The 22596-nt window shown below is 38.6% G+C and overlaps 1 protein-coding gene across 1 annotated transcript; it reads right to left on the reverse strand.

Moving 5' to 3' along the window:
* Window positions 1–15906: 15906 nt before the first annotated feature.
* On the reverse strand, window positions 15907–22526 carry mettl25b (methyltransferase like 25B). The gene is made up of 8 exons (XM_004560103.3): window positions 22201–22526; window positions 20931–21049; window positions 20430–20646; window positions 20283–20345; window positions 19931–20068; window positions 18231–19045; window positions 17185–17369; window positions 15907–17097 (listed from the first exon to the last, which is right to left on the reverse strand). Exons 1-8 carry the CDS (start codon window positions 22300–22302, stop codon window positions 17009–17011), a joined length of 1728 nt encoding a protein of 575 aa, XP_004560160.3. The 5' UTR covers window positions 22303–22526; the 3' UTR covers window positions 15907–17008.
* Window positions 22527–22596: the final 70 nt, after the last annotated feature.

Raw genomic sequence — 22596 nt, forward strand, 5'->3', positions numbered from 1 at the left:
CACCCTCCACATCTTTTCTCTTCTCCTCTCTCAGCCCTGGTATTTTTCCAGCTTCTCGTGTTCCTTTTCCCTGATGTTACTATCACTTGGTGTAGCTACATTTATCACTACGGCCTTCTTCCTCTGCTTGTCCATGACTGCCATGGGCGGTTTGTTAGCTATCATGAATTTTTCCGTGTGTATTTCGAAATCCCACAGGATCTTTGATTGGTGATTCTCAACAACGCATGTCCCATTTTAACTTCGGGATTTCCGGGTCCCGAAGTTAAAAAGGGACATGCATCCTGTATACTATGTCAGCAAATTCTAACAACATTGTGTGTTTTTTCTTTTCCTTGGTTTTATTTTTAGAACCTCCTTTTTTTCCTTTGAAAAGAGTAATTGCACTATTCCCCCCCCCAAGTTTCTGTATTACCCGAGAGCTGACTAATGGTTGCATGCTAATTTTGCAAATGTGACAAAGGTATTAATCATATCTAAGTTCCCTAAAACAGCGGTCCCCAACCTTTTTTGCGCCACGGATCTGTTTATGTCCGACACTATTTTCACAGACCGGCCTTTAAGGTGTCGCGGATAAATACAACTAAACCAAGTACTAGTACCAAAAAAGACAATTTATTAATAACACACGGGAAAAGACCCAGGGAAACAGAGTTAACAATAAAAACAATTTAAAAAAATTACGCTAAAGAACATTAAAAGCCCTGAAAACCATAAATTTCACACCCGATCCTCAACTCTCGCGGCCCGGGGGTCGGGGACCCCTGCCCTAAAATGTCTTTTTGTGTTTAGGTTTACATCACATTTGATAAGCTTCCTTAAACTTTGAGGAATCACAATGAAATACTTCTTACTCCCTCTCACAAACACTAGAATTGTTGCCAGCTGATGAATGGGTGTCCAGTGGAAGGTGAACAGCTGAGCCAGTTCTAAGAAGAATCAGAATCAGAAAGGGTTTTATTGCCAAATGTTGAGCAGGTTTACAACATTAGGAAATTGCTGTGGTACTTAGTGCAAAGATACTGTCAGACAATGCTTAAATAAACACAAAAATTAAAATTAAAAGTGATAAGCAGGTAGATATATACATGAATGCAGGTGGTGATCAGTGCAAAAATAGAATGATGCAGTGAGCACAGTATAGGGTCATGTGTTTGTGGTGCGAACAGAAAGAAATGTATGTATATATATTTAGTTATGTTTATGTCATTTATGGATAGAGGCGAGCATCAAATAATGAACATATTATATTAACACTTATATTAACACTTAGTGCTAGAGTAGCGCTGGACTTCAACCCACCTTTAACTTTCTCTATACTGCAGACTGACAGCGTGGAAGAGTTCAGCCAATCACAGACCTTTTTCTGCTTCTTCTTCTCCATCTCCAAGTCCCACGAGGAGCTGTCCAGAAAACTTAGGCACCATAATAACTACAGTTTGACCAGCTTCAGTAGCAGTCACTGAGTGAAATGAAAAGTCAGAAAGCAGAAAGCGAGTCAGATGACCCTGTTTAGAGTGTTTTCTGTGAGATTATTTACTTCTTCATATCATTCAATGGACAACCAATAATTAACACAGTCATTAGACCACCTGGAATAAAAGGAAGAAAACACAAATAATTTAGAAGTATGCCATAAACCTATATTAGGCAAATAACTGAATTCTGAATTCACATTTTTATACCCATTTTTTTTTCTAAACACACTTGACCTCCCTGAGAAGTTAGAAGTAAATCAAGTATAACACTTAACCACTAAAACTGATTTTTCTTTTCAAGAAAGTAAATAACTGTAATTTGGCATATTAATCAAAAATAATGAAATGCATTACCATGCATTAACAATACATTTGAAAATGTATAGTACAACAATAATACAACAATAACTAGATTTTATTATTTAAAATATTGTTTTAATCTTGGGCATACTGATGAATTAACCACTACAGAAATGTAAAAAATTATTGATTATTGATAATGACCAATTATGTTAGTTTAGGGCAGGTTTGACATAAACCTTTTATTAGGTGGTGGACTAATAAATTACTTATTTCTAATTTACATATTCTGGTCTTTTCCTTTCTCTGTTTGTTTGTGACTGTTTGTGATACTAATTGTGGACAGAATTTAAAATTTTGCTTCCTGCCAGTAAAGGCTGCTATTCATGCCCTTTCATGCCCTTTTCGCCGCTTTCTCGCCCATAGAGAGTGAGCAAGTAAAAATGGAACAGTTTGCCTTCATATTTTGATTTAGCAGCAGCTTTTACTGAAAACCAGTGTGTTCTGGTAACCTGAAAGGGCTAACCTGTATGATAGAGAGAAGACAGAGTGTGAAAAACTAGTTAATAACTTTTTCAGTACATTAGCAAGGAAAGCTGATGATAGAGAGAGAGAGAGACTGCTCTGAATGAAATGGCCTTTCTAATAGATAATGCAAGTATATTAAAGTACGGGTTTGGAACAGCCTGAAGACAATCTCAGGACAAAATCCAACCCCCCAGGCTTCAGGAGACTTGGGGTGGGTGAATGACCTAAATAAATATTTTAATAGGTTTGATCAACCACCCACCCCTCCCACAGCATCGTCCCCCCTGCTGCAATCTCCTTCATCTTCAGGGACTGCCTGTCCTTCATCTCAGGACTTCACACCTCTCAGCTTCACACCTCCCAGCTCCCAGTCATTACACCCACCCCCGGCTCCTGTGGACTCCAACATACACACCCCTCCCCCAAAATCCACTCTTTCTATCTCAGCACTTCAAGTGAGGAACGAGCTTGGCAAGATCAAGGTGCGGTAGGCTGCAGGTCCAGATGGCATCAGCTCCAGGCTCCTGGGATGCTGCGCAGATGAACTGTGTGGCATCCTAGGTTATCTGTTCAACCTGAGCCTGTCACTGGGGAAAGTACCACAGCTGTGGAAGACCTCCTGTGTGGCACCGGTACCAAAGACCTCCCATACCAAGGACCTCAGCAACTACAGGCCGGTAGCCCTGACATCGCATCTGATGAAGACCCTCGAGATGTTGGTTCTAAACCATCTGCGCCCCCTGGTGAGGTCTTCATTGCAGTTTGCTTACCAGCCTGGCATTGGGGTGGAGGACGCCATCATCTACCTCCTGCACCGAGCTCTGACTCACCTGGAGAAGCCTGGAAGCACTGTGAGGATCATGTTCTTTGATTTCTCCAGTGCTTTTAACACCATCCAGCCACGACTTCTGAGAGACAAGCTGGAGCTATCGGGAGTGGACCACCACATGTCCCAGTGGATACTGGACTACCTCACAGAACGTCCACAGTATGTGAGGTCACAGGGCTGTGTCTCTGACACGCTGGTCTGCAGTACGGGGGCCCCACAGGGAACTGTGCTGGCACCGTTCCTCTTCACCCTCTACACTGCAGACTTCTCCATCAACTCCCCACGCTGCCACCTACAGAAGTTCTCTGACGACTCTGCCATAGTTGGCCTCATCACAGGTGAGGACGACTCAGAGTACAGACAGTGGACTCTGGACGCTGTTGACTGGTGTCAGCAGAACCACCTGCTGATCAACACCGGGAAAACTAAGGAGTTGGTGGATGACTTCCGGAGACGCAGACCCACCACACTGACACCGGTGAACATCCAGGGAGTGGACATTGAGATAGTGGACTCTTATAGGTACCTGGGTGTTCACCTGAATAATAAACTGGACTGGAGCCACAAGACTGATGCTCTTTACAGGAAGGGTCAGAGCAGACTCTACCTGCTGAGGCGGCTGAGGTCATTTGGAGTACAGGGAGCGCTTTTAAAGACCTTCTATGACTCTGTGGTGGCATCTGTCATTTTTTACAGTGTTGTATGTTGGAGCAGCGGTTTATAGGCAGCTGAGAGGAAGAGGTTGGATAAACTCATCAGGAAGGCCAGCTCTGTTCTGGGATGCACCCTTGACCCAGTGCAGGTGGTGGGAGACAGAAGGACTCTGGCCAAAATAACATCTCTGATGGACAGAGTCTCCCACCCCATGCATGTAAATGTTGCTGAACTGCAGAGCTCCTTCAGTGGCAGACTGCTGCATCCTAGATGCATGAAGGAGCGTTTCCGCAGGTCCTTCTTCCCTGCAACTGTCAGACTGTACAATCACAACTGCTCCCAACAAACATAGATGTTTACATCTGCGCTGTAACTGCAATAAGTTAATTAACCGATTCGCACTACAACCTGCTTTGCCTCTTATCTGTAGTTATTTTTATTTAATTTAATAACTGTACTGTACAGTACTCTGTTTATAGTAACCATTGTCCATACAGTGGGGCAAAAAAGTATTTAGTCAGCCACCGATTGTGCAAGTTCCCCCACTTAAAATGATGACAGAGGTCAGTAATTTGTACCAGAGGTACACTTCAACTGTGAGAGACAGAATGTGAAAAAAAAATCCATGAATTCACATGGTAGGATTTGTAAAGAATTTATTTGTAAATCAGGGTGGAAAATAAGTATTTGGTCACCTCAAACAAGGAAAATCTCTGGCTCTCACAGACCTGTAACGTCTTCTGTAAGAAGCTTTTCTGTCCCCCACTCGTTACCTGTATGAATGGCACCTGTTTGAACTCATCATCTGTATAAAAGACACCTGTCCACAGCCTCAAACAGTCAGACTCCAAACTCCGCCATGGCCAAGACCAAAGAGCTTTCGAAGGACACCAGGAAAAGTATTGTAGACCTGCACCAGACTGGGAAGAGTGAATCTACAATAGGCAAGCAGCTTGGTGTGAAAAAATCAACTGTGGGAGCAATCATCAGAAAATGGAAGACATACAAGACCACTGATAATCTCCCTCGATCTGGGGCTCCACGCAAGATCTCATCCCGTGGGGTCAAAATGATCATGAGAACGGTGAGCAAAGATCCCAGAACCACACGGGGGGACCTGGTGAATGACCTGCAGAGAGCTGGGACCAAAGTAACAAAGGTCACCATCAGTAACACACTACAACGGCAGGGAATCAAATCCCGCAGTGCCAGACGTGTTCCGCTGCTGAAGCCAGTGCATGTCCAGGCCCGTCTGAAGTTTGCCAGAGAGCACATGGATGATACAGCAGAGGATTGGGAGAATGTCATGTGGTCAGATGAAACCAAAGTAGAACTTTTTGGTATAAACTCAACTCGTCGTGTTTGGAGGAAGAAGAATACTGAGTTGCATCCCAAGAACACCATACCTACTGTGAAGCATGGGGGTGGAAACATCATGCTATGGGGCTGTTTTTCTGCCAAGGGGACAGGACGACTGATCCGTGTTAAGGACAGAATGAATGGGGCCATGTATCGTGAGATTTTGAGCCAAAACCTCCTTCCATCAGTGAGAACTTTGAAGATGAAACGAGGCTGGGTCTTCCAACATGACAATGATCCAAAACACATCGCCCGGGCAACAAAGGAGTGGCTCCGTAAGAAGCATTTGAAAGTCCTGGAGTGGCCTAGCCAGTCTCCAGACCTCAACCCCATAGAAAATCTGTGGCGGGAGTTGAAAGTCCGTGTTGCTCGGCGACAGCCCCAAAACATCACTGCTCTCGAGAAGATCTGCATGGAGGAATGGGCCAAAATACCAGCTACTATGTGTGCAAACCTGGTAAAGACCTATAGTAAACGTTTGACCTCTGTTATTGCCAACAAAGGTTATGTTACAAAGTATTGAGTTGTATTTTTGTTATTGACCAAATACTTATTTTCCACCCTGATTTACGAATAAATTCTTTACAAATCCTACCATGTGGATTCATGGATTTTTTTTTTCACATTCTGTCTCTCACAGTTGAAGTGTACCTCTGGTGCAAATTACTGACCTCTGTCATCATTTTAGGTGGGGGAACTTGCACAATCGGTGGCTGACTAAATACTTTCTTGTATGTAAATATGTAAGAAAAATAGTGTATGTTTCTGTTCCGTGTCCTGTGTACTGTTTGTTTGTATATGTGTCTTTTTGGCTGCTGTTACAACCAAATTTCCCTTTGTGGGGAATTTGGTTGTAACAGCAGCTTGAGGGGTTTTTCAGAGGGATGTAATAAGTAATAAATGGAACTTATTTATAAAGAATGGGAAAGAAAGAGCAGGAAGTGGGTCAGATGATCCTGTTTAGAATAAAGTTGCGATTGCAACATAACCCTTAGTAATGCTGCAATAGACTTTGGCTGCTGGGGGTTTACTATGGTCCACTGAACATTTCCTCTTCTTTCACACATTATGTGTATATACACTACTCTGTATGGAATTATGAGTTATTATAGACCTTTAGCTCTCTTCCACCAACCCTTCCACATCATGTATTTGGCTTGTCTCTCTCCCCCAACTCCCACATAGTCCCAAACAGTAGATGGCTGCACCTAACCTGAGACTTGTCCTGTTGGAGATTTCTTCCAATTAAAAGGTTTTTCCCTTCTCACTGTCATCTGATTGTTAGGGTTTCTCCCTCTTATTGTAAGCTCTTTACCTTACAATATTTAGCCACTATTGTGATTTGGCTCTATATAAATAAAACTGAATTGAAACTGAATATAATGTATAGAATATAATATAAAGAATTATTATAAAAAATATATTTTTATATTTTATGCACAATTTTCCTATAATACACTTTTATTTTTACCAAGATTTTTTTTTGTGTGTGTTTGAAAATAGATCGTCTCTTCTTGAGTTTTAATAAATGTCACTGCACATCACTGCAACATGGTATTTCTTTACTTATTTATAAGTAAAAGATAAATAAAAGATTAATAAAGTATAAACAAAGTATAAACAAAAAATATTTTATTATTGTTGAATTATTCTTTTATCAATCTGGCTTAGACGTCAATTCAAATTATCAATAAGTACGTTTAAGTAAAGTCCTAATAATCCTAATTATTATTATTACTTGATTATTTTAGATGTACAGCGCTTTGGGCAACAGCCCTTGTTTTAAATGTGTTATATGAATAAATTTAACTTTGCATTTGAAATATGACACTTACATCTGATGATGATGATGATGACACTTAGAGCAACACCCAAAAGGACGGCCCTCATTCTTATCTCCCTCTATAAAAACAGTGAGATGCCCTTGAACATTATATCTTCAAATCCTCAGATTTTCCTCAACATCTTTGCAGAGGTGAGTATATCATTTTGAGATAATATATGACACTTTAGATCACCAGATTACTAATTAAAAGTTTTAAAAGTTAACATTTAGTCATGTCCAGAAATGCTTATCACTGGGGATGAGGGTTATTTGTCTATTCAGCCAGTAAAATAAATTCAATGTGAAGAAAAGTTTACCGTCAACAATATTCAGAACAAAATTACAGACTCGTGTTTAGGTGTAAATGTTAATACTGAAACTATCGTTCACTCTCCTTGTGTTTTGCATTTCTTATTTTTTTTTGTTTTCACAATATTGTTGAATATATAATATTATTTATGTGCTGTGTGGATATCCTTTGAAAAAAATATGGCATAAATGGAGTTTAATGTAAATCATTTTTGTATTCAGTTACAAATAGAAGTGATACTTCAGGCATTGTAAAACTTTCAGTGTTCAGTGGATGAATTTAAACACAGGCACATTCAAATGTGTCTAACCTCACTTCCCTTGGACTTTCTCAGTAGGACATTTGCCATGGATACACAAATGAGCAAACTGGAAGAGGCAATGGAAGAAGTTCTTGGCATATTTAAACAGGAATGCACACGGAGCAAAACAATGATGAAAAAAGATCTGAAGAGAACCCTGAGAGCAGAGCTGGTTAATTGGCTGCAGGTACAACTCATTCTCTTTGTATATCCACCATAAATCCAAATCTAGTCATGATGTGAAAAATATACTTATCAGTCCTTGAGTCTTCATTGTTCCACCATTGTTTTTCAGAACTGCAAGGATAAGACAGAACGTGACAACATCTTGAGGGAGCTGGATGAAAACCCACACGACTGTGTGAACTTTGAGGAGTTTGTTTACTATGTGACTCGACTGATGATGTGCGGTCATTACTTCTTACAAAAATAGACTGTAACTCTCAGCTTGTTTCTAACACAGGAATTGGAATTGAAGATCTTAGCTTGACTGTGTTCAGTAGAAAATATCGTCCTCTCAACCCAGTTAATATCATTTTTTTGTCATTACAGCAACTCTTTCACCTTTGTACTGATTGATAACATAAATGTGAATTTATTAAAACTCTCAGAGTTTATATAGTTGTGTATTTAAATTTGGTCAGTGTGTCTTTTTTTTTTTTTAAATCATGTTGATGTAACGAGTCTCTGAAATATTTTCTACTGTGTGTTTTTATAATAAATCAGTGCTGTTGCTGATCAAAAGAGGTGCTATGACACTGGATTAAGAAGAGGATTAGGGTAAAACCTCAAACAAATATTTAATAAATATTATAATATTGATAAAAGCTCTTCTAATGATCCTGAGACTGAAGGCTCAGTGGAACTTGGGCTTAAACTTGTTTCAAGTATATGCTCTGGCAATGCACTAATTGTTAATTTAAATGTAACTTTAAATTATTACAGTTTTTGTAGTTACCTTTAGGTTTTACCAAAACAGAAGTGTACTTGTAATGAATATGTTTATAATATATTTTGTTGCACTTAATAGAACTCTCTATACTTTCCATTTTATGAGCACAACCACATGCACTAAAAATGTCATTGCGGTCCAATTTAGCCCATAAGTAAAAGGGTATAAATAATGAATGAATTATATGTGGTTTGCCTCTCGATCTCATTGTGCTAAGCACAGATCATGGCTCTGTACGACTCCACCAATGGAGTTTCTACAAACAAAACTGATTTAGGAGCAATGCCAAGACCACATGTGAAACTTCAACACAAAATGAGAACCAAACTGGTCTCAGAGCAGCAGTCTTACATCGTAGAGGTTAAGAGCTATAGAAGAACAACATGTGGTTATGATTATGTGCTTTATTGGTCTCTTGGGGGGGCTGAGAATGTGCTGCATAAAAATGCTGTAATAAATTAGATTTTGAGCTGAAATATACATACACACAACATATAACTGTTGACATACTTTACAAAAACAGCTGGGTCTATGGGATTTTTATTTCGACAAGTGCACGCTGCTTTACCGTTAAGAGAATTAGTCGGATTGTCTCTTGCAATATGAACCAAAAAACGAGATCAGTGCAAAAAATTATGTGAAAAAATGATTTTGATGGAACGAATATAATTCTGTTATAACAAAAACAACAAAATAAAAAAACAAAATAAACCACATAGGTGATCATATTTGCCGTTTCACACACACCCTCACAAATTATAGCTTTAACTTCCATGACAGGTTTGGTGGGACAAAGCTTCTTAAAGTACTGAATGAAAATAACATATTTGATAATTAAGCGTCCATCAAGACATATAAAAGCAGTGCTTTGATAGTTTGCGAGTCTGGAGCATTGATGTTTGTGTTGCAGTGCCAAGGAGGAAAAACCTCAACAACGACCTTGAATTGCATAAACCTCGAAAGTGTTATAGGGTTCATCGTTCTGCAGATTGTTCAGAAGAACAAGATTTTGTTCACCAAAACCTTCATGACAGTTTTCAGTCTTCCCAGGAGAATTCAAAACATAGGTCAAGTTGTACAGTGCTCAAAGAAGCGGCAAAAAACTCAAGAGCTACATCTCAGACAGGTTTTAGGAGACATGCTTAATGTTCACGACAGCGCAATCAGAAAAAGACTGAACAATTATGGGTTGTTTGGTAGAGTTGCCAGAAAAAGACTGTTTCTTTCTGAAATATGGCAGCACAGTTTTGGTTTGCAAAGCTGCAACTTAGAACACCATAAGACCTCTGGAACAATGTCTTTTAGACAGACGAGACCAAAGTAGAGATGTTTGGCCAGTGCCATATTTGGAGAAAATCATTGCATATCAACGAAAACACCTCATACCTGCCCTCGTCTGCCACATAAAAACTATGCTTGCCCTCCTTCACAACATTAATTCCTGTCATGTGGGGTTTTTTTTCTATTTTTCTTGCTGTTTGGTGGCTCCATCACTTGTCTCTCTACTTGTTTTGAATATGAAATCTACAACAGAATGTTTAAAAAAAAAAAAAAGATAAAAAAAAAACAAATAGTTGCAATCGTGGTTAAGTAAAAGTTTAGACCTGAACCTAAATGAAATGCTGTGGCAGAACCTAGAATGAATAAACCTCAGTGAAACAAATAAATGTTGTAAAGAACAGCAGGACAAAATTCCTCTACAATGATGTTGGAGATGGATAAAGCCATACAGAAAACCAGTACTTCCAGTTATTGCTGCTAAAGGTGGTTATGCAAGTGGTTGAAGCTAACACTGTGTTTTGTTGGGCTGTGATTGTGTCAGACTATAGTTACACGATAAAACAATGTACTGACATTACAGAATGTGTATTTTGAAAAGAAAAACACAATCGGTATGAATGATATGTCTAGTATATAAGACTGAAGTGAAGTAAAAAAAAAAAAAAGTCTTAATGTGTAATTTTACAAAAGCTGTACAAAAAAACCAACCAAACAGCTTTAGGATAGCACATGTTATATCTGTGAGGTTTGAGCACTTTAGTCAGTAAGGCTGGAAAGGATAGTCATAGTAGGGTTTTTTGAAGCCAATCCTTAGGAGGATATCTCTGTGGCTTCAACACAGGGGAATCTGAGAGATTCCAGCTGTCACTTCCGGTGGACAGCTGGAATGCTGCACAATATTATAACAACATTGTGTTTCTGTTGGACAGAGTAGAGTTACACAACTACAGAAAATAAATGAGTTTGTTCTGGAAGAGAAGGGGAGAGACTTTTGGAGATAACACAGCACTATGAACACAGAAAGAATTTACCCCTGTGACCCGATTGTATTGAAAGACCTCAGTAAATCTCCAGAGTGCATCACTTTGTCATGACACATAAAATGAAGACTGACACCAGAGTTCTGGAAACATGGGTTATAGTTTCAATTATTAAATACTCTAGTTAAAAAACATCAGCAGGGAAAAGTTCTGAATGCCTTTAAGAAGACGTGTGGAAAGATGATTGGACTACACCAGTGATGTCGCAATGAGCTTGACAGCATGGGAAAGTGGAAGTGATGTGGCATAAATAAGCCACCAACACATGGGAAGCAGACAGATGTGTGACTACAAATCTTCCTTATTGAACTTAAAGATAAGCTTTATATAAATAAAATTGTTTTGAAATCAAATATAATAAATAGGATATAATATAAAGTATTACAGTGAACGCAATGTAAACATGTGCAGCAGTAATAGCCATTCAACAATGATGGGAAACATTTTTCTTTTTTTAATTTATTTTTACTTTTGGTATTATATGCACAATTTTCCAATAATACAGTTTGGCATTGTATCAACATTGCTTTTTTAATTAGCACACTTAATGTACTTCTAATAAAGCAAACTAAAAAATGATTAGTGCTATTTTCAGTTGGGTACTTTCACTGTGACTCTGAGCTGTGGGTAGTGAAAGCAGCAGCAGGAATGTGCTTCCTCTCAAATGTTCTATTTGCTTTCTGCTTTTCTGAACTGAGCTTAACTGCCAAGATTTCTTCTGCATGCTGTTTTCCAGGAGAGGGAAAAAATTGAATTCTTTCACCAGGTATCCAGTTGTCCTGTTTTGTAGTGTTGTGTGTTACTCCATCCTTGAGACAATAAAGAAACAGACTTCCAGTCGGTCCATGATGCTGTTACACGTGTGGGTTCTCATTTGCTAAAACACAGAATAAAGGCAAACTCTCCTGTCTAAACTTATACAGTTGCAGCTGTCACATACTATCTCACTTAAGGTGGCCCTATGGAAGAGAAGGCTCCCTTGTTCACCTAGTTTCAGTATACTGTATACACTTCTCTCTGTACCAACACCATATGCATTGGCTGACTTTGACAATATGTCCATATTTGAAAATCAGCAGATTTGCAGATGAGTCGACATTCTTATCTTCAGCTATGGTGGCCATGAGGACTGATCTGAAGGGCAGCTGGTCTCTCCCTTGTGAAGGACAGATCCACACAGGAAAAGCTTAGAAGCCAGTTGAAGTGGTTTGGGAGTCAGGCAAGGATGCCTCCTAGATTTGATTGGGATTACAATCATTTATACTTTAAACTGCATTGCAATACAAAATTACATTCACACTGTTGAATAGAGGGTATTTTTCCACTGAACAAGGTCAAGCTAAGATCTTCCCCATTTTCAGTTTCTGTTCTCCCCTGATGTACCAGACTGTCTCTTAGCTTTGACCTAGGTCAAGCTTACACAAGCATAATCAGAGATTTCAGTTACCTATTCCAGTATGCAGGATATAACAACCAGTGATGGGAAAAATGGCGTTACTTTTTTCAGTAACTAAAGAGTAATCCAACTAATTACTATATCGTAACAACGCCGTTACAGTTACTAACAAGAAAATGCGGTCCGTTACTATTTTTCAGCAAACAAACGGTTGAAGCTGTGTTCAGCTGGTTCAGCATCTTATATCAGTTGCACGGAAGTAGCTGTAAGTAATCTGGATGCTACAGCTTTAAGCAGCTGCGCACGCTCCTGCGGACGGTAATCACTGTCTAGCACAACACCTGGAGCTAAGGGGGCAAAACAATGGCATGAGTGCTGCTGTTTGACTGAGGAAGAATTAAGTAGTCGTGGTAAGCCAATCACACGGCCACTAAAAGACAAAACAACAAGGTGATATATACCAGTTTTTAAACTGTGTTGATAGGCCACGTAAAACCAGAGTCATGATAAACAATATATACGTGTGTTTTTTCCTCAATAGTTTCGTCACGTTTACTGTCTAAGGACAGCGCTAGCAAGCACGCTCTGCTTATGAGCAAAACAAAAAACAAAAAAACAAAAAACAAAACAGGGGACGTTTTAGGAGTGAGAGAGTGAGAGAGAGAGCAGAAAAAGAGAGAGAGAGGGAGTTTTGAGATGTGAGAGATTTGTGACGTTTAGCGTGTTTGGGGTGTGTAGTTAATGTGTTGTCTTGTGTAGTTAGTGTGTAGTGTTGTGGATAGTTTTGTGTTGTGTGTCAGAACAATGAGGAGACTGCTGTCTCCAGGTAGAAACAGGAGTGATATACCTGCTGCTGTCAGACCTGCAGGTATCAGGCTGTGATGTTCTCCTTTATAGTGGACAGAAATATTTGGAGTGGCACAAATAATTTGTGTGGCATCTTATTGAATGCAGAACAGCTGATTGTTCTGTAAATAGTTTGAAGTGGTTATAAAAAAAAAAAGGGTAAAATGTAAATGGCTGCAAATAACTTTGTTGTTTGTAAAACTTGTGCATATGATTTTAAAACTGACAATTTATATTTGCATTTAAAGTTATGAAATATGATTCATTAAACATGTTTGTGGTTGTTACAGTAAAAATATAACTTTTTCTACTCTGATTTTATGTTATTTGTCTGATTTTAGATCAATTGTGTTAATACAGTATGTAAAAATGAAAACATAACTGTAAATTCAGACACGTGAGGTTGTGCTGAAAAGGACGATACCAAACAAGGCAAAGTAAATCGTTTTTAAAGGTAAAATGTGGAGGGAAAATCAAAAGTAGTTAAAAATGGCCAATTATACCCTGGACCCCAGAGGGTGAACGTTTTTTTAAAGTAATGCAATAGTTACTTTTCAAGTAATTAATTACTTTTAGAATATTGTAACTCAGTTACTAACTCTTTTACTTACTTTACTTTTTTGAAGAAGTAACTAGTAACTATAATTAATTACTTTTTCAAAGTAACTTGCCCAACACTGGTAACAACATAGTGTTTTGTTTCTTTCCATGAACAGGTCCTGACGAGTGAATAGTTTTTCAAGTGAATACGGTCAAATTAAACTAATTTGTTCCGTCCTCATTTACAGTTGCTAAAAGGGGTTAAGGATTTGAAGTGCACCTTAAAATCCTTACATTAAAAAGTGCGTCTGAAAAATACGGTAATGGTTCCTTTAATGGTCTTAATGTGAAAAAGAATCACAAGTGGGTGAGGATGGCCAAATTAACAAAAGAAGGCCGGCATTGAAGGGAATAAGTGCACTTCACTGAAGATGCTCACGAAGGCCATCTTCAACCGTGACATTCAGGTAAGACGGAGTTCTCTGTTTGGTTGAGTAGAAAGTGGAAGATATGTACAGTTAGTGGAGCTAGTTTATTAGAAGTGGATCCTAAAATTAAAAGAAAGGCACTTGATTTTTTTTATTCGTCCTTCAGTTTTACTCAACATCGTGAACATTTAAGATTTTTCATTTTTTGCTCAGTCACATTTTCATTTTATAAATGTGAACGACGTAATGTTTAACATGTTCTCTCCTGTGACCTCAGACTGGGAACAAAGGCCACTCCTCTGTGGAGGATGCTAGAGCCGCTATGGAGCTTTACAAAGTGGTAGAACATGAGTGGGAGACGCAACTTGCTGCCAACTCAATGGCCAGTGTGGAAATTTCTTCATTTTCTGAAATGATCACTTTAGTAATAGTAATATTACTTTTTTGTCACTTAGTTACATACATATAGGATAACATCACATATGTTTCGTGCTTTGTTCCACACACACAGTTAAGCCATTGTGAGTAAGTTGAAGACAATCAGGGGGCGATTAAGAGAGAGACCCCTCTCTGACATGCGCACATTTTGTATGGCAGCTAGACCACTTCTCTAGTAAGCCAGTTCCTGACACCTAAGTGCATTCGATCCTCATTACCCTAGTAAATATAGCAGCAACAGTTCTAAGTTCCTTTGACATTTCTACTAAATTCTGACACATTACCTGAAACCCTAAAAATAGGATTTTGGAGACATTCCACTTCATTAAGGAATTTTATTGGGCTTAGAACATGCTTTGAGGACCCAGAGAATGAACTTCTTCTTAAAGAGCTAAATGTGATTGATAAAGCAGCACAAAGGAGTGTGTGTGATATTTGGTGATGCATGTGTAACTCCATCCCTAACAATACTGCTGAAAATGGTTCTTTTACAGAAACAGTCACTAAATTACAAACATTGCCTGATGCATTTAATGATGAAGTTTGAGAAACATGTCTCAGACCAAATGGCTTCCTTATCTTAACAACAGTTTCTCATAAATGAACAACTTAATTTAACTAAAGTGATAAAGCTGAACAACTAATGCTATTTCATATTTCCATGTGTAATCTGATATTTTTGGAATTTTTGGATCATTACTGCTATTTTTCATACAAATTTTAGACTATAAGAACGATTATAAATGACCAAAGGGTCATAGTGAGAGTGGGATGAACATTAAGTGTAAAATTGTATCTGATACTGTAGAATGATGCACATCGCGAAACTTCTCTGAGTATGCAATGTTGTTGATATTGTATGATGTTAGACTAGAAATTACCTTTGTATGATTTAGTGTGATTGATCAAAAGGTTGGAAATGTAATGGAAAATTTGTTATTCTCATTCAAATTGCTTAAATGCTTGTGTTCATGCTCAGGTGTGGCATTGTAATGTAAACTTCCACTGAACAGTCTAGAACTACATGAACTTATTTCAGCCTCAATAGTTGAAGACAACAACTCCCTTTGCAGGTGCTGATAACGCCAAGGGCGCGAGTAGAGTATCAGCGCTACGATTAAGACATGGGAGAATCTGACAGATTAGACCTGCTTATTCCATTAAATTAATGGTTATATTTGTGTAAGACAGTTTCAAACTTTCAGCACTGAGCAAAAGTAAAGAATACATATAGAATTAATAAATATAAATTTAATTATAATTTAGTGCAAATCTAATGTAAAGTTAAGTACGAACAGTAAGAACAGGTATTGCAGGTATTTTTTTTTTGTATATTAACTTCTACAGAAAAACAAAATTGTTTTAAAATTGCTTGCAGGAGGGAAAAAATCAACAAAGCTGTTCCAAAAAATATCTATATTTCTTAGACGTTCAGTGGCCAGAATTGGCCTGGTAAAGACTTGATCAAGCCCACTGGAAATATTAAGGAGGACATAAACTTTGAAGTTTTTACTGTATTTTCACAAGCTTTACAACATAACTCATAAAGCCCTCTCCCATTCCTACTAATACACCAAAGTAATTACATAATAAATAAATAATAAATATGAGAAAAATTTCTATTTTTTCACTGTCTACTATAGAAAAACCCAACATTTCTTAGCATTGAGCTATTACAACTTTTTCTGTAATTTTAAAGACTTTACAAACGTGACAGATTTGTTTTTGATTTATAGGCGCATTTCTTTTGTCATGTAGAAAAACTGAGATATACTGCTGAAATTGCTCTTTTTTAATATTACAATTTTTGCAGGGATTAAATGCATTATGTTTAACTTCTTTATACTTAAAGCAAGAAGAGTTTCTTTGGTTCGGCCTAATTCAGATCAAAGTGGGCTGTATGTTGCCCACAATGTAAAACCAGTTTAGTGTCCCTGCTTTATATGGTTGTAAAAATGTTTAGGTCATGTTACTATTTGGTCACCAAGATCAAAGTGATCTTCCAAGAATGGTGACTCTATTTTTGAGATGGTAAGAGGTGATTTTGCAACTTGTTGATCTTTTATCCTGAACATAACCTGCTCTAAAGCAGCTTATTGGCACAATTTCTAGGATTTAACATTTCTTGGTGATGACGATGCCCACATCTATCCTTAATCCCTCCCCATGACCCTGGATTAGATAAGCACAAGAAGATGGATGGATATATTGTTTACACACAGTAAAATATGATGTTCCCTTTCTCCTTTACTAAAAATGGCGCAAGAAATAAAATAAATAAAAACAAACCACAAACACAATGTCTGTCTATACAGAGAAAATTGATACCTAACACATGCATGTCTCTAAGCTGTCATAGAGGCTTTAAGTGATAAACAGTGGTACATGTATGTGTCAGGATCATGATGTTCAGATGGATTAAAAGCTTAAAACCTTTCTTAATATTTAATATTTAAAATTCCTAAAAACAAAGAGCGGTTAAGTGGGAATTCTCCTTTTGTTGTCATTGTCCAAAACGCTTCAGAGCCACCAGCACAAAGTTTCTTGGAGAGAAGTTTGGGTTGAAGAGAGGAACAAGCTGACTGTTCACACCTGTAGAGAGACAGTAGAGGTTTGAGATAAATGGCTACACCACGCAATCATAATATTTAAGTCATGTGACAGCATCAACTGTCCAACCATTCTCTTGGAGGTAGATCATCCTATCCAGCAGCACCATTGTCTCCACCACAGGGGCCAGCAGCAGGGACAAGCTGAAGTACACCACCACCCTGCCCTGTTCCTTCAACATGGCCTCCACTCGCCCCAGGTCCAGGGGCAACTCAGGAGGCAGTCCGACCCGAGCCAGACCCAAACGAGCATATCTGGGAGGGATAACAAATGTAGACAAAACAGGACAGGATACTTAAGTCAGAAACTAAAATGATTCTTACAGAACGCAAATTATACATGCAGAAATGACACCAAATCTCTGCCTGTCTTTGTCCAGTACTCCTCCAGGGGCAGAGCAACCAAACACATGTGCCTCTTAAGAGGTTTTTATCTATATCACATATTATGATATCATCCAGTTGCCTAGCAACTACTGAGCAAACAGGGCTAAATTACCAATTCATGGCCTGTATAACACCTTCATGTCACTTTAATTTCACAATAACATATAATTCACATCCACAAAAGTTGAACTATGCAAGATATATATGTCGCCATCATGTTCTCTGGCAACCATCTAGTAGCAGGCTAAAATTTTCTAGCCTTCACGGCTTTACTTTTCTTTTTCTTAACTTTTATAATGTCTTCCTATGTTTTTATTTTTCTTGATTATCTTAATTGTACAGCACCTTGGTCAACAGTTGTTTTAAATGTGCAGTATAAATAAATTTTACTTTGCCTTTACAAACCAATATGAGCACAATGTATTACTTACATTTCATGACTATAACATCTTATTTATATCCACAAAAGTGGATTTACACTTCATATAGTAAAACATTATAATCATGTTGCCTAGCAACCACCTAGCATTGGGCAAAAATGACCACATTTTAGCATTTACGCACTGAAAGGCCAAACAATACTATAACATGGGCATGCACTGTTATTATGAATTTAGTGACCCTCCTCCTGTTGTACCAATTATTGCTGCATTTTCAGACAACTGACAAACCATATCAGCTGAAATGAAAGACCTGTGTAAATACCTGATGGATGCAATTTTTACTCACTCTATAAAAGGTAATAGGTGGGATTTCTTGATGGTCTGGATTCCTGCCCTGCGCAGATCTGGCCTTGTGTCTCTGATGAAGGTCTCAAGCATCGCTCTGTAACAGTGCGACCTGAGCAACTCGCTTTCTTCCCTGAGTCGCCGCACATAGTCCTCAACAGCATGACACGCCCCCTCTCGGGCCTTATAGGACAACTGATATCCCGACAGCCCTGACACCCAGGAGCTCATCGGGTAGCCAAACTCTGACTGAACTGACTCTTGATCCAGTGTTGGTGGAGCAGGCGGTATGACCAGTCCTGGAGGGGTGGGGTTTTCTTTGGTTGTGATTTTCATGTAACAGCATGCCACTGAGGTGATGCCGCGCACATGCGGGCATTTGACAAAATGGCGGAGGAGGGTCGCACTGAGGTCACCGCAGGCATGGAGACCAGTCAGGACAAAGTTTGGATAGCCTTGAAGGCTGTCTTCCTCAGAGTATACCCCCTCGTGACTGTCAGAGTGGATGCATGAGCAGCATTTTTCGTCAACGAATTCCACTCCGGACATCTTTTTTGACTTTTGTTGTTTTGACAGTTCAGACTCTTGAGAGTTAGAATCAGAACGAGCATAAGAAGTCTGAACTACATGGAGGCCTCCTTGTTGCACAGAGCCTCGCAGTTTCTTTTTGCTGGGTCCAGATGGAGTTGGGGGACCTTCACTGACATGATCTGCAGCTTTTAGCTGTCCGATGAAAGCCTCCCACGATGCCTTCGGGTTTACCCAACCGGCGATGTGGCGAGGAAAATTTTGTGCTGGAATGTGAGAGGAGCAGTTCTAGGAAGCAAAAGATGTTCATTAATATTTCTGTTGATATGCACTATAGTAGGAGGTAAAATGTCTATACAATGGATTCATTAAATATAATCATAATTAAAACTGTCACTGATTGGTAAATCACTAAATCATCACTATGTTATTCCCCTAGGCTTTAAAGAGCGTTTACGCAAATCTGAGGTCAACATTTCAAACTTAAAGCTTGATCATTAACTGTGTTTTTATCCAGTCTTACTTTTCAGTGAAAAAGCATCCAGAAACCACTACTGTTTGAGACTAGCTAGTGAAGAGGGTATCTAACAGGTAAAGAAGCTCATATTTTTCCAAGAGTTGATAGAGAGGAAACTACAACTTTAAAGAGTGAATAACTGTGCTTACATTTATCAGGTAGAAATAAACAAATTCCAGGTGAATGGCAATGTTGCCCTGCGTCTGCTAAAGGTGGAAAAGCCCACCGTTTGCTAAGAGGGTCAACAAATTATCCAGAAGGGTGATATGCCAGTGTTTACACTTTGTATTTGCTGCCCCCAAGTGGCAAAAATGGAAGTGTCAGGCTTAATCTTGCCTTTGAACAGACATCACGGAGGATGCCGACTTTAACTCACAGTGCTTTGTCAACTCAACACAGTTCAGTTCTTATTTATAGGTTTGGACTTTTTGGACCCAGAATGCTCTTCTTGACAACAAGCTTTTTATAAAGAGGAAAAACATGGAAAAACTATGTTTGAAAATAGTAAATAATAATTAATAAGGAAGAGTCAATGGTAGAGCATTACACAAAATACTTAAGTATTCTATTAACCTTACAGGACATTTAGAGTTCTCTGAGATCCAAACTTTATTTAGAAACTTATAGGTGTGCAATAATATTAGAAAATCACTAACCTTTTTCTGCTTCTCCTTCTCCAAGGCCCACACCAACTGTCCATCAAACTTGGATGCCATAGTAACCAGGGTTGGATCAGCTTCAATAGCAGTCACAGAAAGTCCAAGTCCAAAGGACAGGAAACGAGTCAGGTGACCCTGGTTAGGCAAAAATGGAACTCAGGGTTTACTGTGGCAAGATTTACTGCTTTATTTTTGATTTCAACTCTTAAAAATTTGCATGAAAATTGATTTTATAGACTTTTACTACAGAAGCATGAAATCTAATTCCATTCCCATTAACATTAAAGTGCTACCTTAAAAAATGTATTGATGTGCTTATGGGTTAAAATCATGCGACTATGAGTGATACCTGCCCAGAGCCCACATCGACCACTCTGTTGCAATCAGTCTGCTCACAAAGTTGCTTAACCAGCTGCAAATATAAAAATATATATTAAAAACTTTCTAAGCAGAAAAGCCAAGACGTGCTAAAGCAGCCACCTGTAAGCATACATACTGTGCCGAGCTTGCGAATCTCATGCTGTTTCTTGGGTTTAACATGCTTCCTGAAAATGTGACCCAGGAGGGAGCTCTGACTGTGATTTTCCAGGAACTCCTTTGGCTTCACTGACCCACCTACTCTGCATCCCTCACTCCTGCTCTCCCTAGGAAATGCCAGGGCATGGGCTGTGGCACGGAAAGCCAAGAGAGTCAGAGGCCACACTGAAGGATATCTGTAATGAGAAAGTTTTTAGGCAATTAATTACCTAATAAGGGGATGTTTTTATTGATATGATATTATATGAAGAGCACAGGATGTCTAATTTATGCTTACTTTGCCTAAATAAACAAATGAATGTATGAATTAATTCAATTTTGTAAAACAAGGCAACCAAACCTTCTGAGCTTTGCTAAAATCAACTTTGCTTTTGATTCTTTAGTTTTTTTGAGTTTGATTTGGATATTTGCAACCTTGCTTTAAGGATATATAAAGGGCCTAATAACAATCCAGTAGTACCTCCTGTCTTCATGAGTGGCATCCAGCAATAGGTCTGCAATCTGTGGATATGACAGGTCCTGCAACACAGGCTGCCAGCTGCTGGGTAATGTGTGCCACAGATCTTCTGTGAAAAATTCCTGTAGAAGGGATAACAAACTGATAAGAATCCAGCTGTTGCACTGTGTAAATAAGGCTTGATTACAATTCATATACCATACTTTACAGTCATGTGAAAAACTAAGTAAACCCTTACTACGTCCACAGAAATTAGAAGGGTACACAACAGCCACTCAGTGCTAATTAAATGCACTTGATTAACTGATCATCAGCAAGCATGACCACCCTTAATAAAGCAGAGGTTTTGGCAATTTGCTCGTCTGGAGCATTTAGGTGTAATCTACATTCTTTCGAGGAGTGGACGTTCCAGCAAATTCACTTTGAGGTCGGTGCTTAGAGAAACTCCCAAGAAAACCCAAGAGCTACATCTTAGAGTGAGACTACGGGTCTCAGTTAAGATGTTAAATGTTAAAGCTCATGTCAGTATGACAAGAAAAAGACTGAACAAGTATTAACTTGTTTGAAAACAAGTAATTTTTTCACTTGTTTTGAAAATTAACAACTTAATTTTGCAGAATTTGATCTCTACAAAATTCCTCAATGTCCTTTGGACATATGAATGAAACCAAAGTGGAGATAGCTGGCCCTAATGAACAGCACCACATTAGATTATCAGCACAACACACATCATACCAACTACTAAGCACCGTGCTGGAGGGATGATGATTTGGACTTGTTTTGCTGTCACAGGATCTGGGCAGTCATTAATCGAATATGAACTCTGTATACCAAAGTATTCTACAGCCAACTATCAGATCATCTGTCTGACGGCTGAAGCCTGGGTTAAACTAGGTTATGCGAGGGACTGATGATCTCAAGCCCTCAGCAAATCTACAATAGAATGGCAGAAAAAGAAAAGGATCAATGTGTTCCAATGGTCCAGTCAAAGTCCAGACCTCAACCTGAATGAAATGCTGTGATAGAGCCTTAAGAGAGTTTTGCATAAAGAAATTCTTGCAAACCCCAGTTTCACTGATCTACTTGTCTCGCAAAGGTAAACAATCACTCGTCACTAGCTGGCACTATTGGCTTTGACATATACAAAACAAGTAAATAAATGTGCACAATAACATTTAGTTTTAGAGACCTGGTTATTTACTTATTCCAAACGCAACAAAAAACAAAACCACTGGGCAAGCTGCATACTTCAGAAATATCTATCGATACGCACAATTATGTAGGAGTCGGAGAGGTGGCTGTACTGAGACAGAAAGGTGGCCAGTTGCTTGGCTAGTTCCCTCTGCTGCTCCGCTGTGAAACGTGTTGTAAACATCTCGACATCCTGAAGGTAATGCTAACAAGTTAGCTCGTTAACGTCGTTTTATTTTATTTTTCTAGTTAAGACCGAGTGTGTCTGAAATACCAAAACTATTACAACCATCTCTATAAAATACAATTTTAACGTTAAAAGTATTTCCTTTAAATGTCTGAACTGATAATTGCTTTTAGCCACTAGCTTGTTTCCGTCGCTACCTACAACTTTCACGTTTTTCAATAGAATCGTGATGCATTTAGGTACTCGCCGTAATTTTAGACACAAGTGCACAAATTTTTTTTAAAATTAGAA

This window comes from Maylandia zebra, linkage group LG11 (genome assembly GCF_041146795.1).
Source record: "Maylandia zebra isolate NMK-2024a linkage group LG11, Mzebra_GT3a, whole genome shotgun sequence".
Classification (NCBI taxonomy): Eukaryota; Metazoa; Chordata; class Actinopteri; order Cichliformes; family Cichlidae; genus Maylandia; species Maylandia zebra.

Coding starts and splice junctions, on each gene's coding strand:
- mettl25b (XM_004560103.3), bottom strand. CDS start 22,302: ATGTTTACAACACGTTTCACAGCGGAGCAGCAGAGGGAACTAGCCAAG. Junction 21,050..22,200: donor TCTCCGACTCCTACATAATT/GTGCGTATCGAT, acceptor TCCCTTCTACAG/GAATTTTTCACAGAAGATCT. Junction 20,346..20,429: donor AGATTCGCAAGCTCGGCACA/GTATGTATGCTT, acceptor TTATATTTGCAG/CTGGTTAAGCAACTTTGTGA.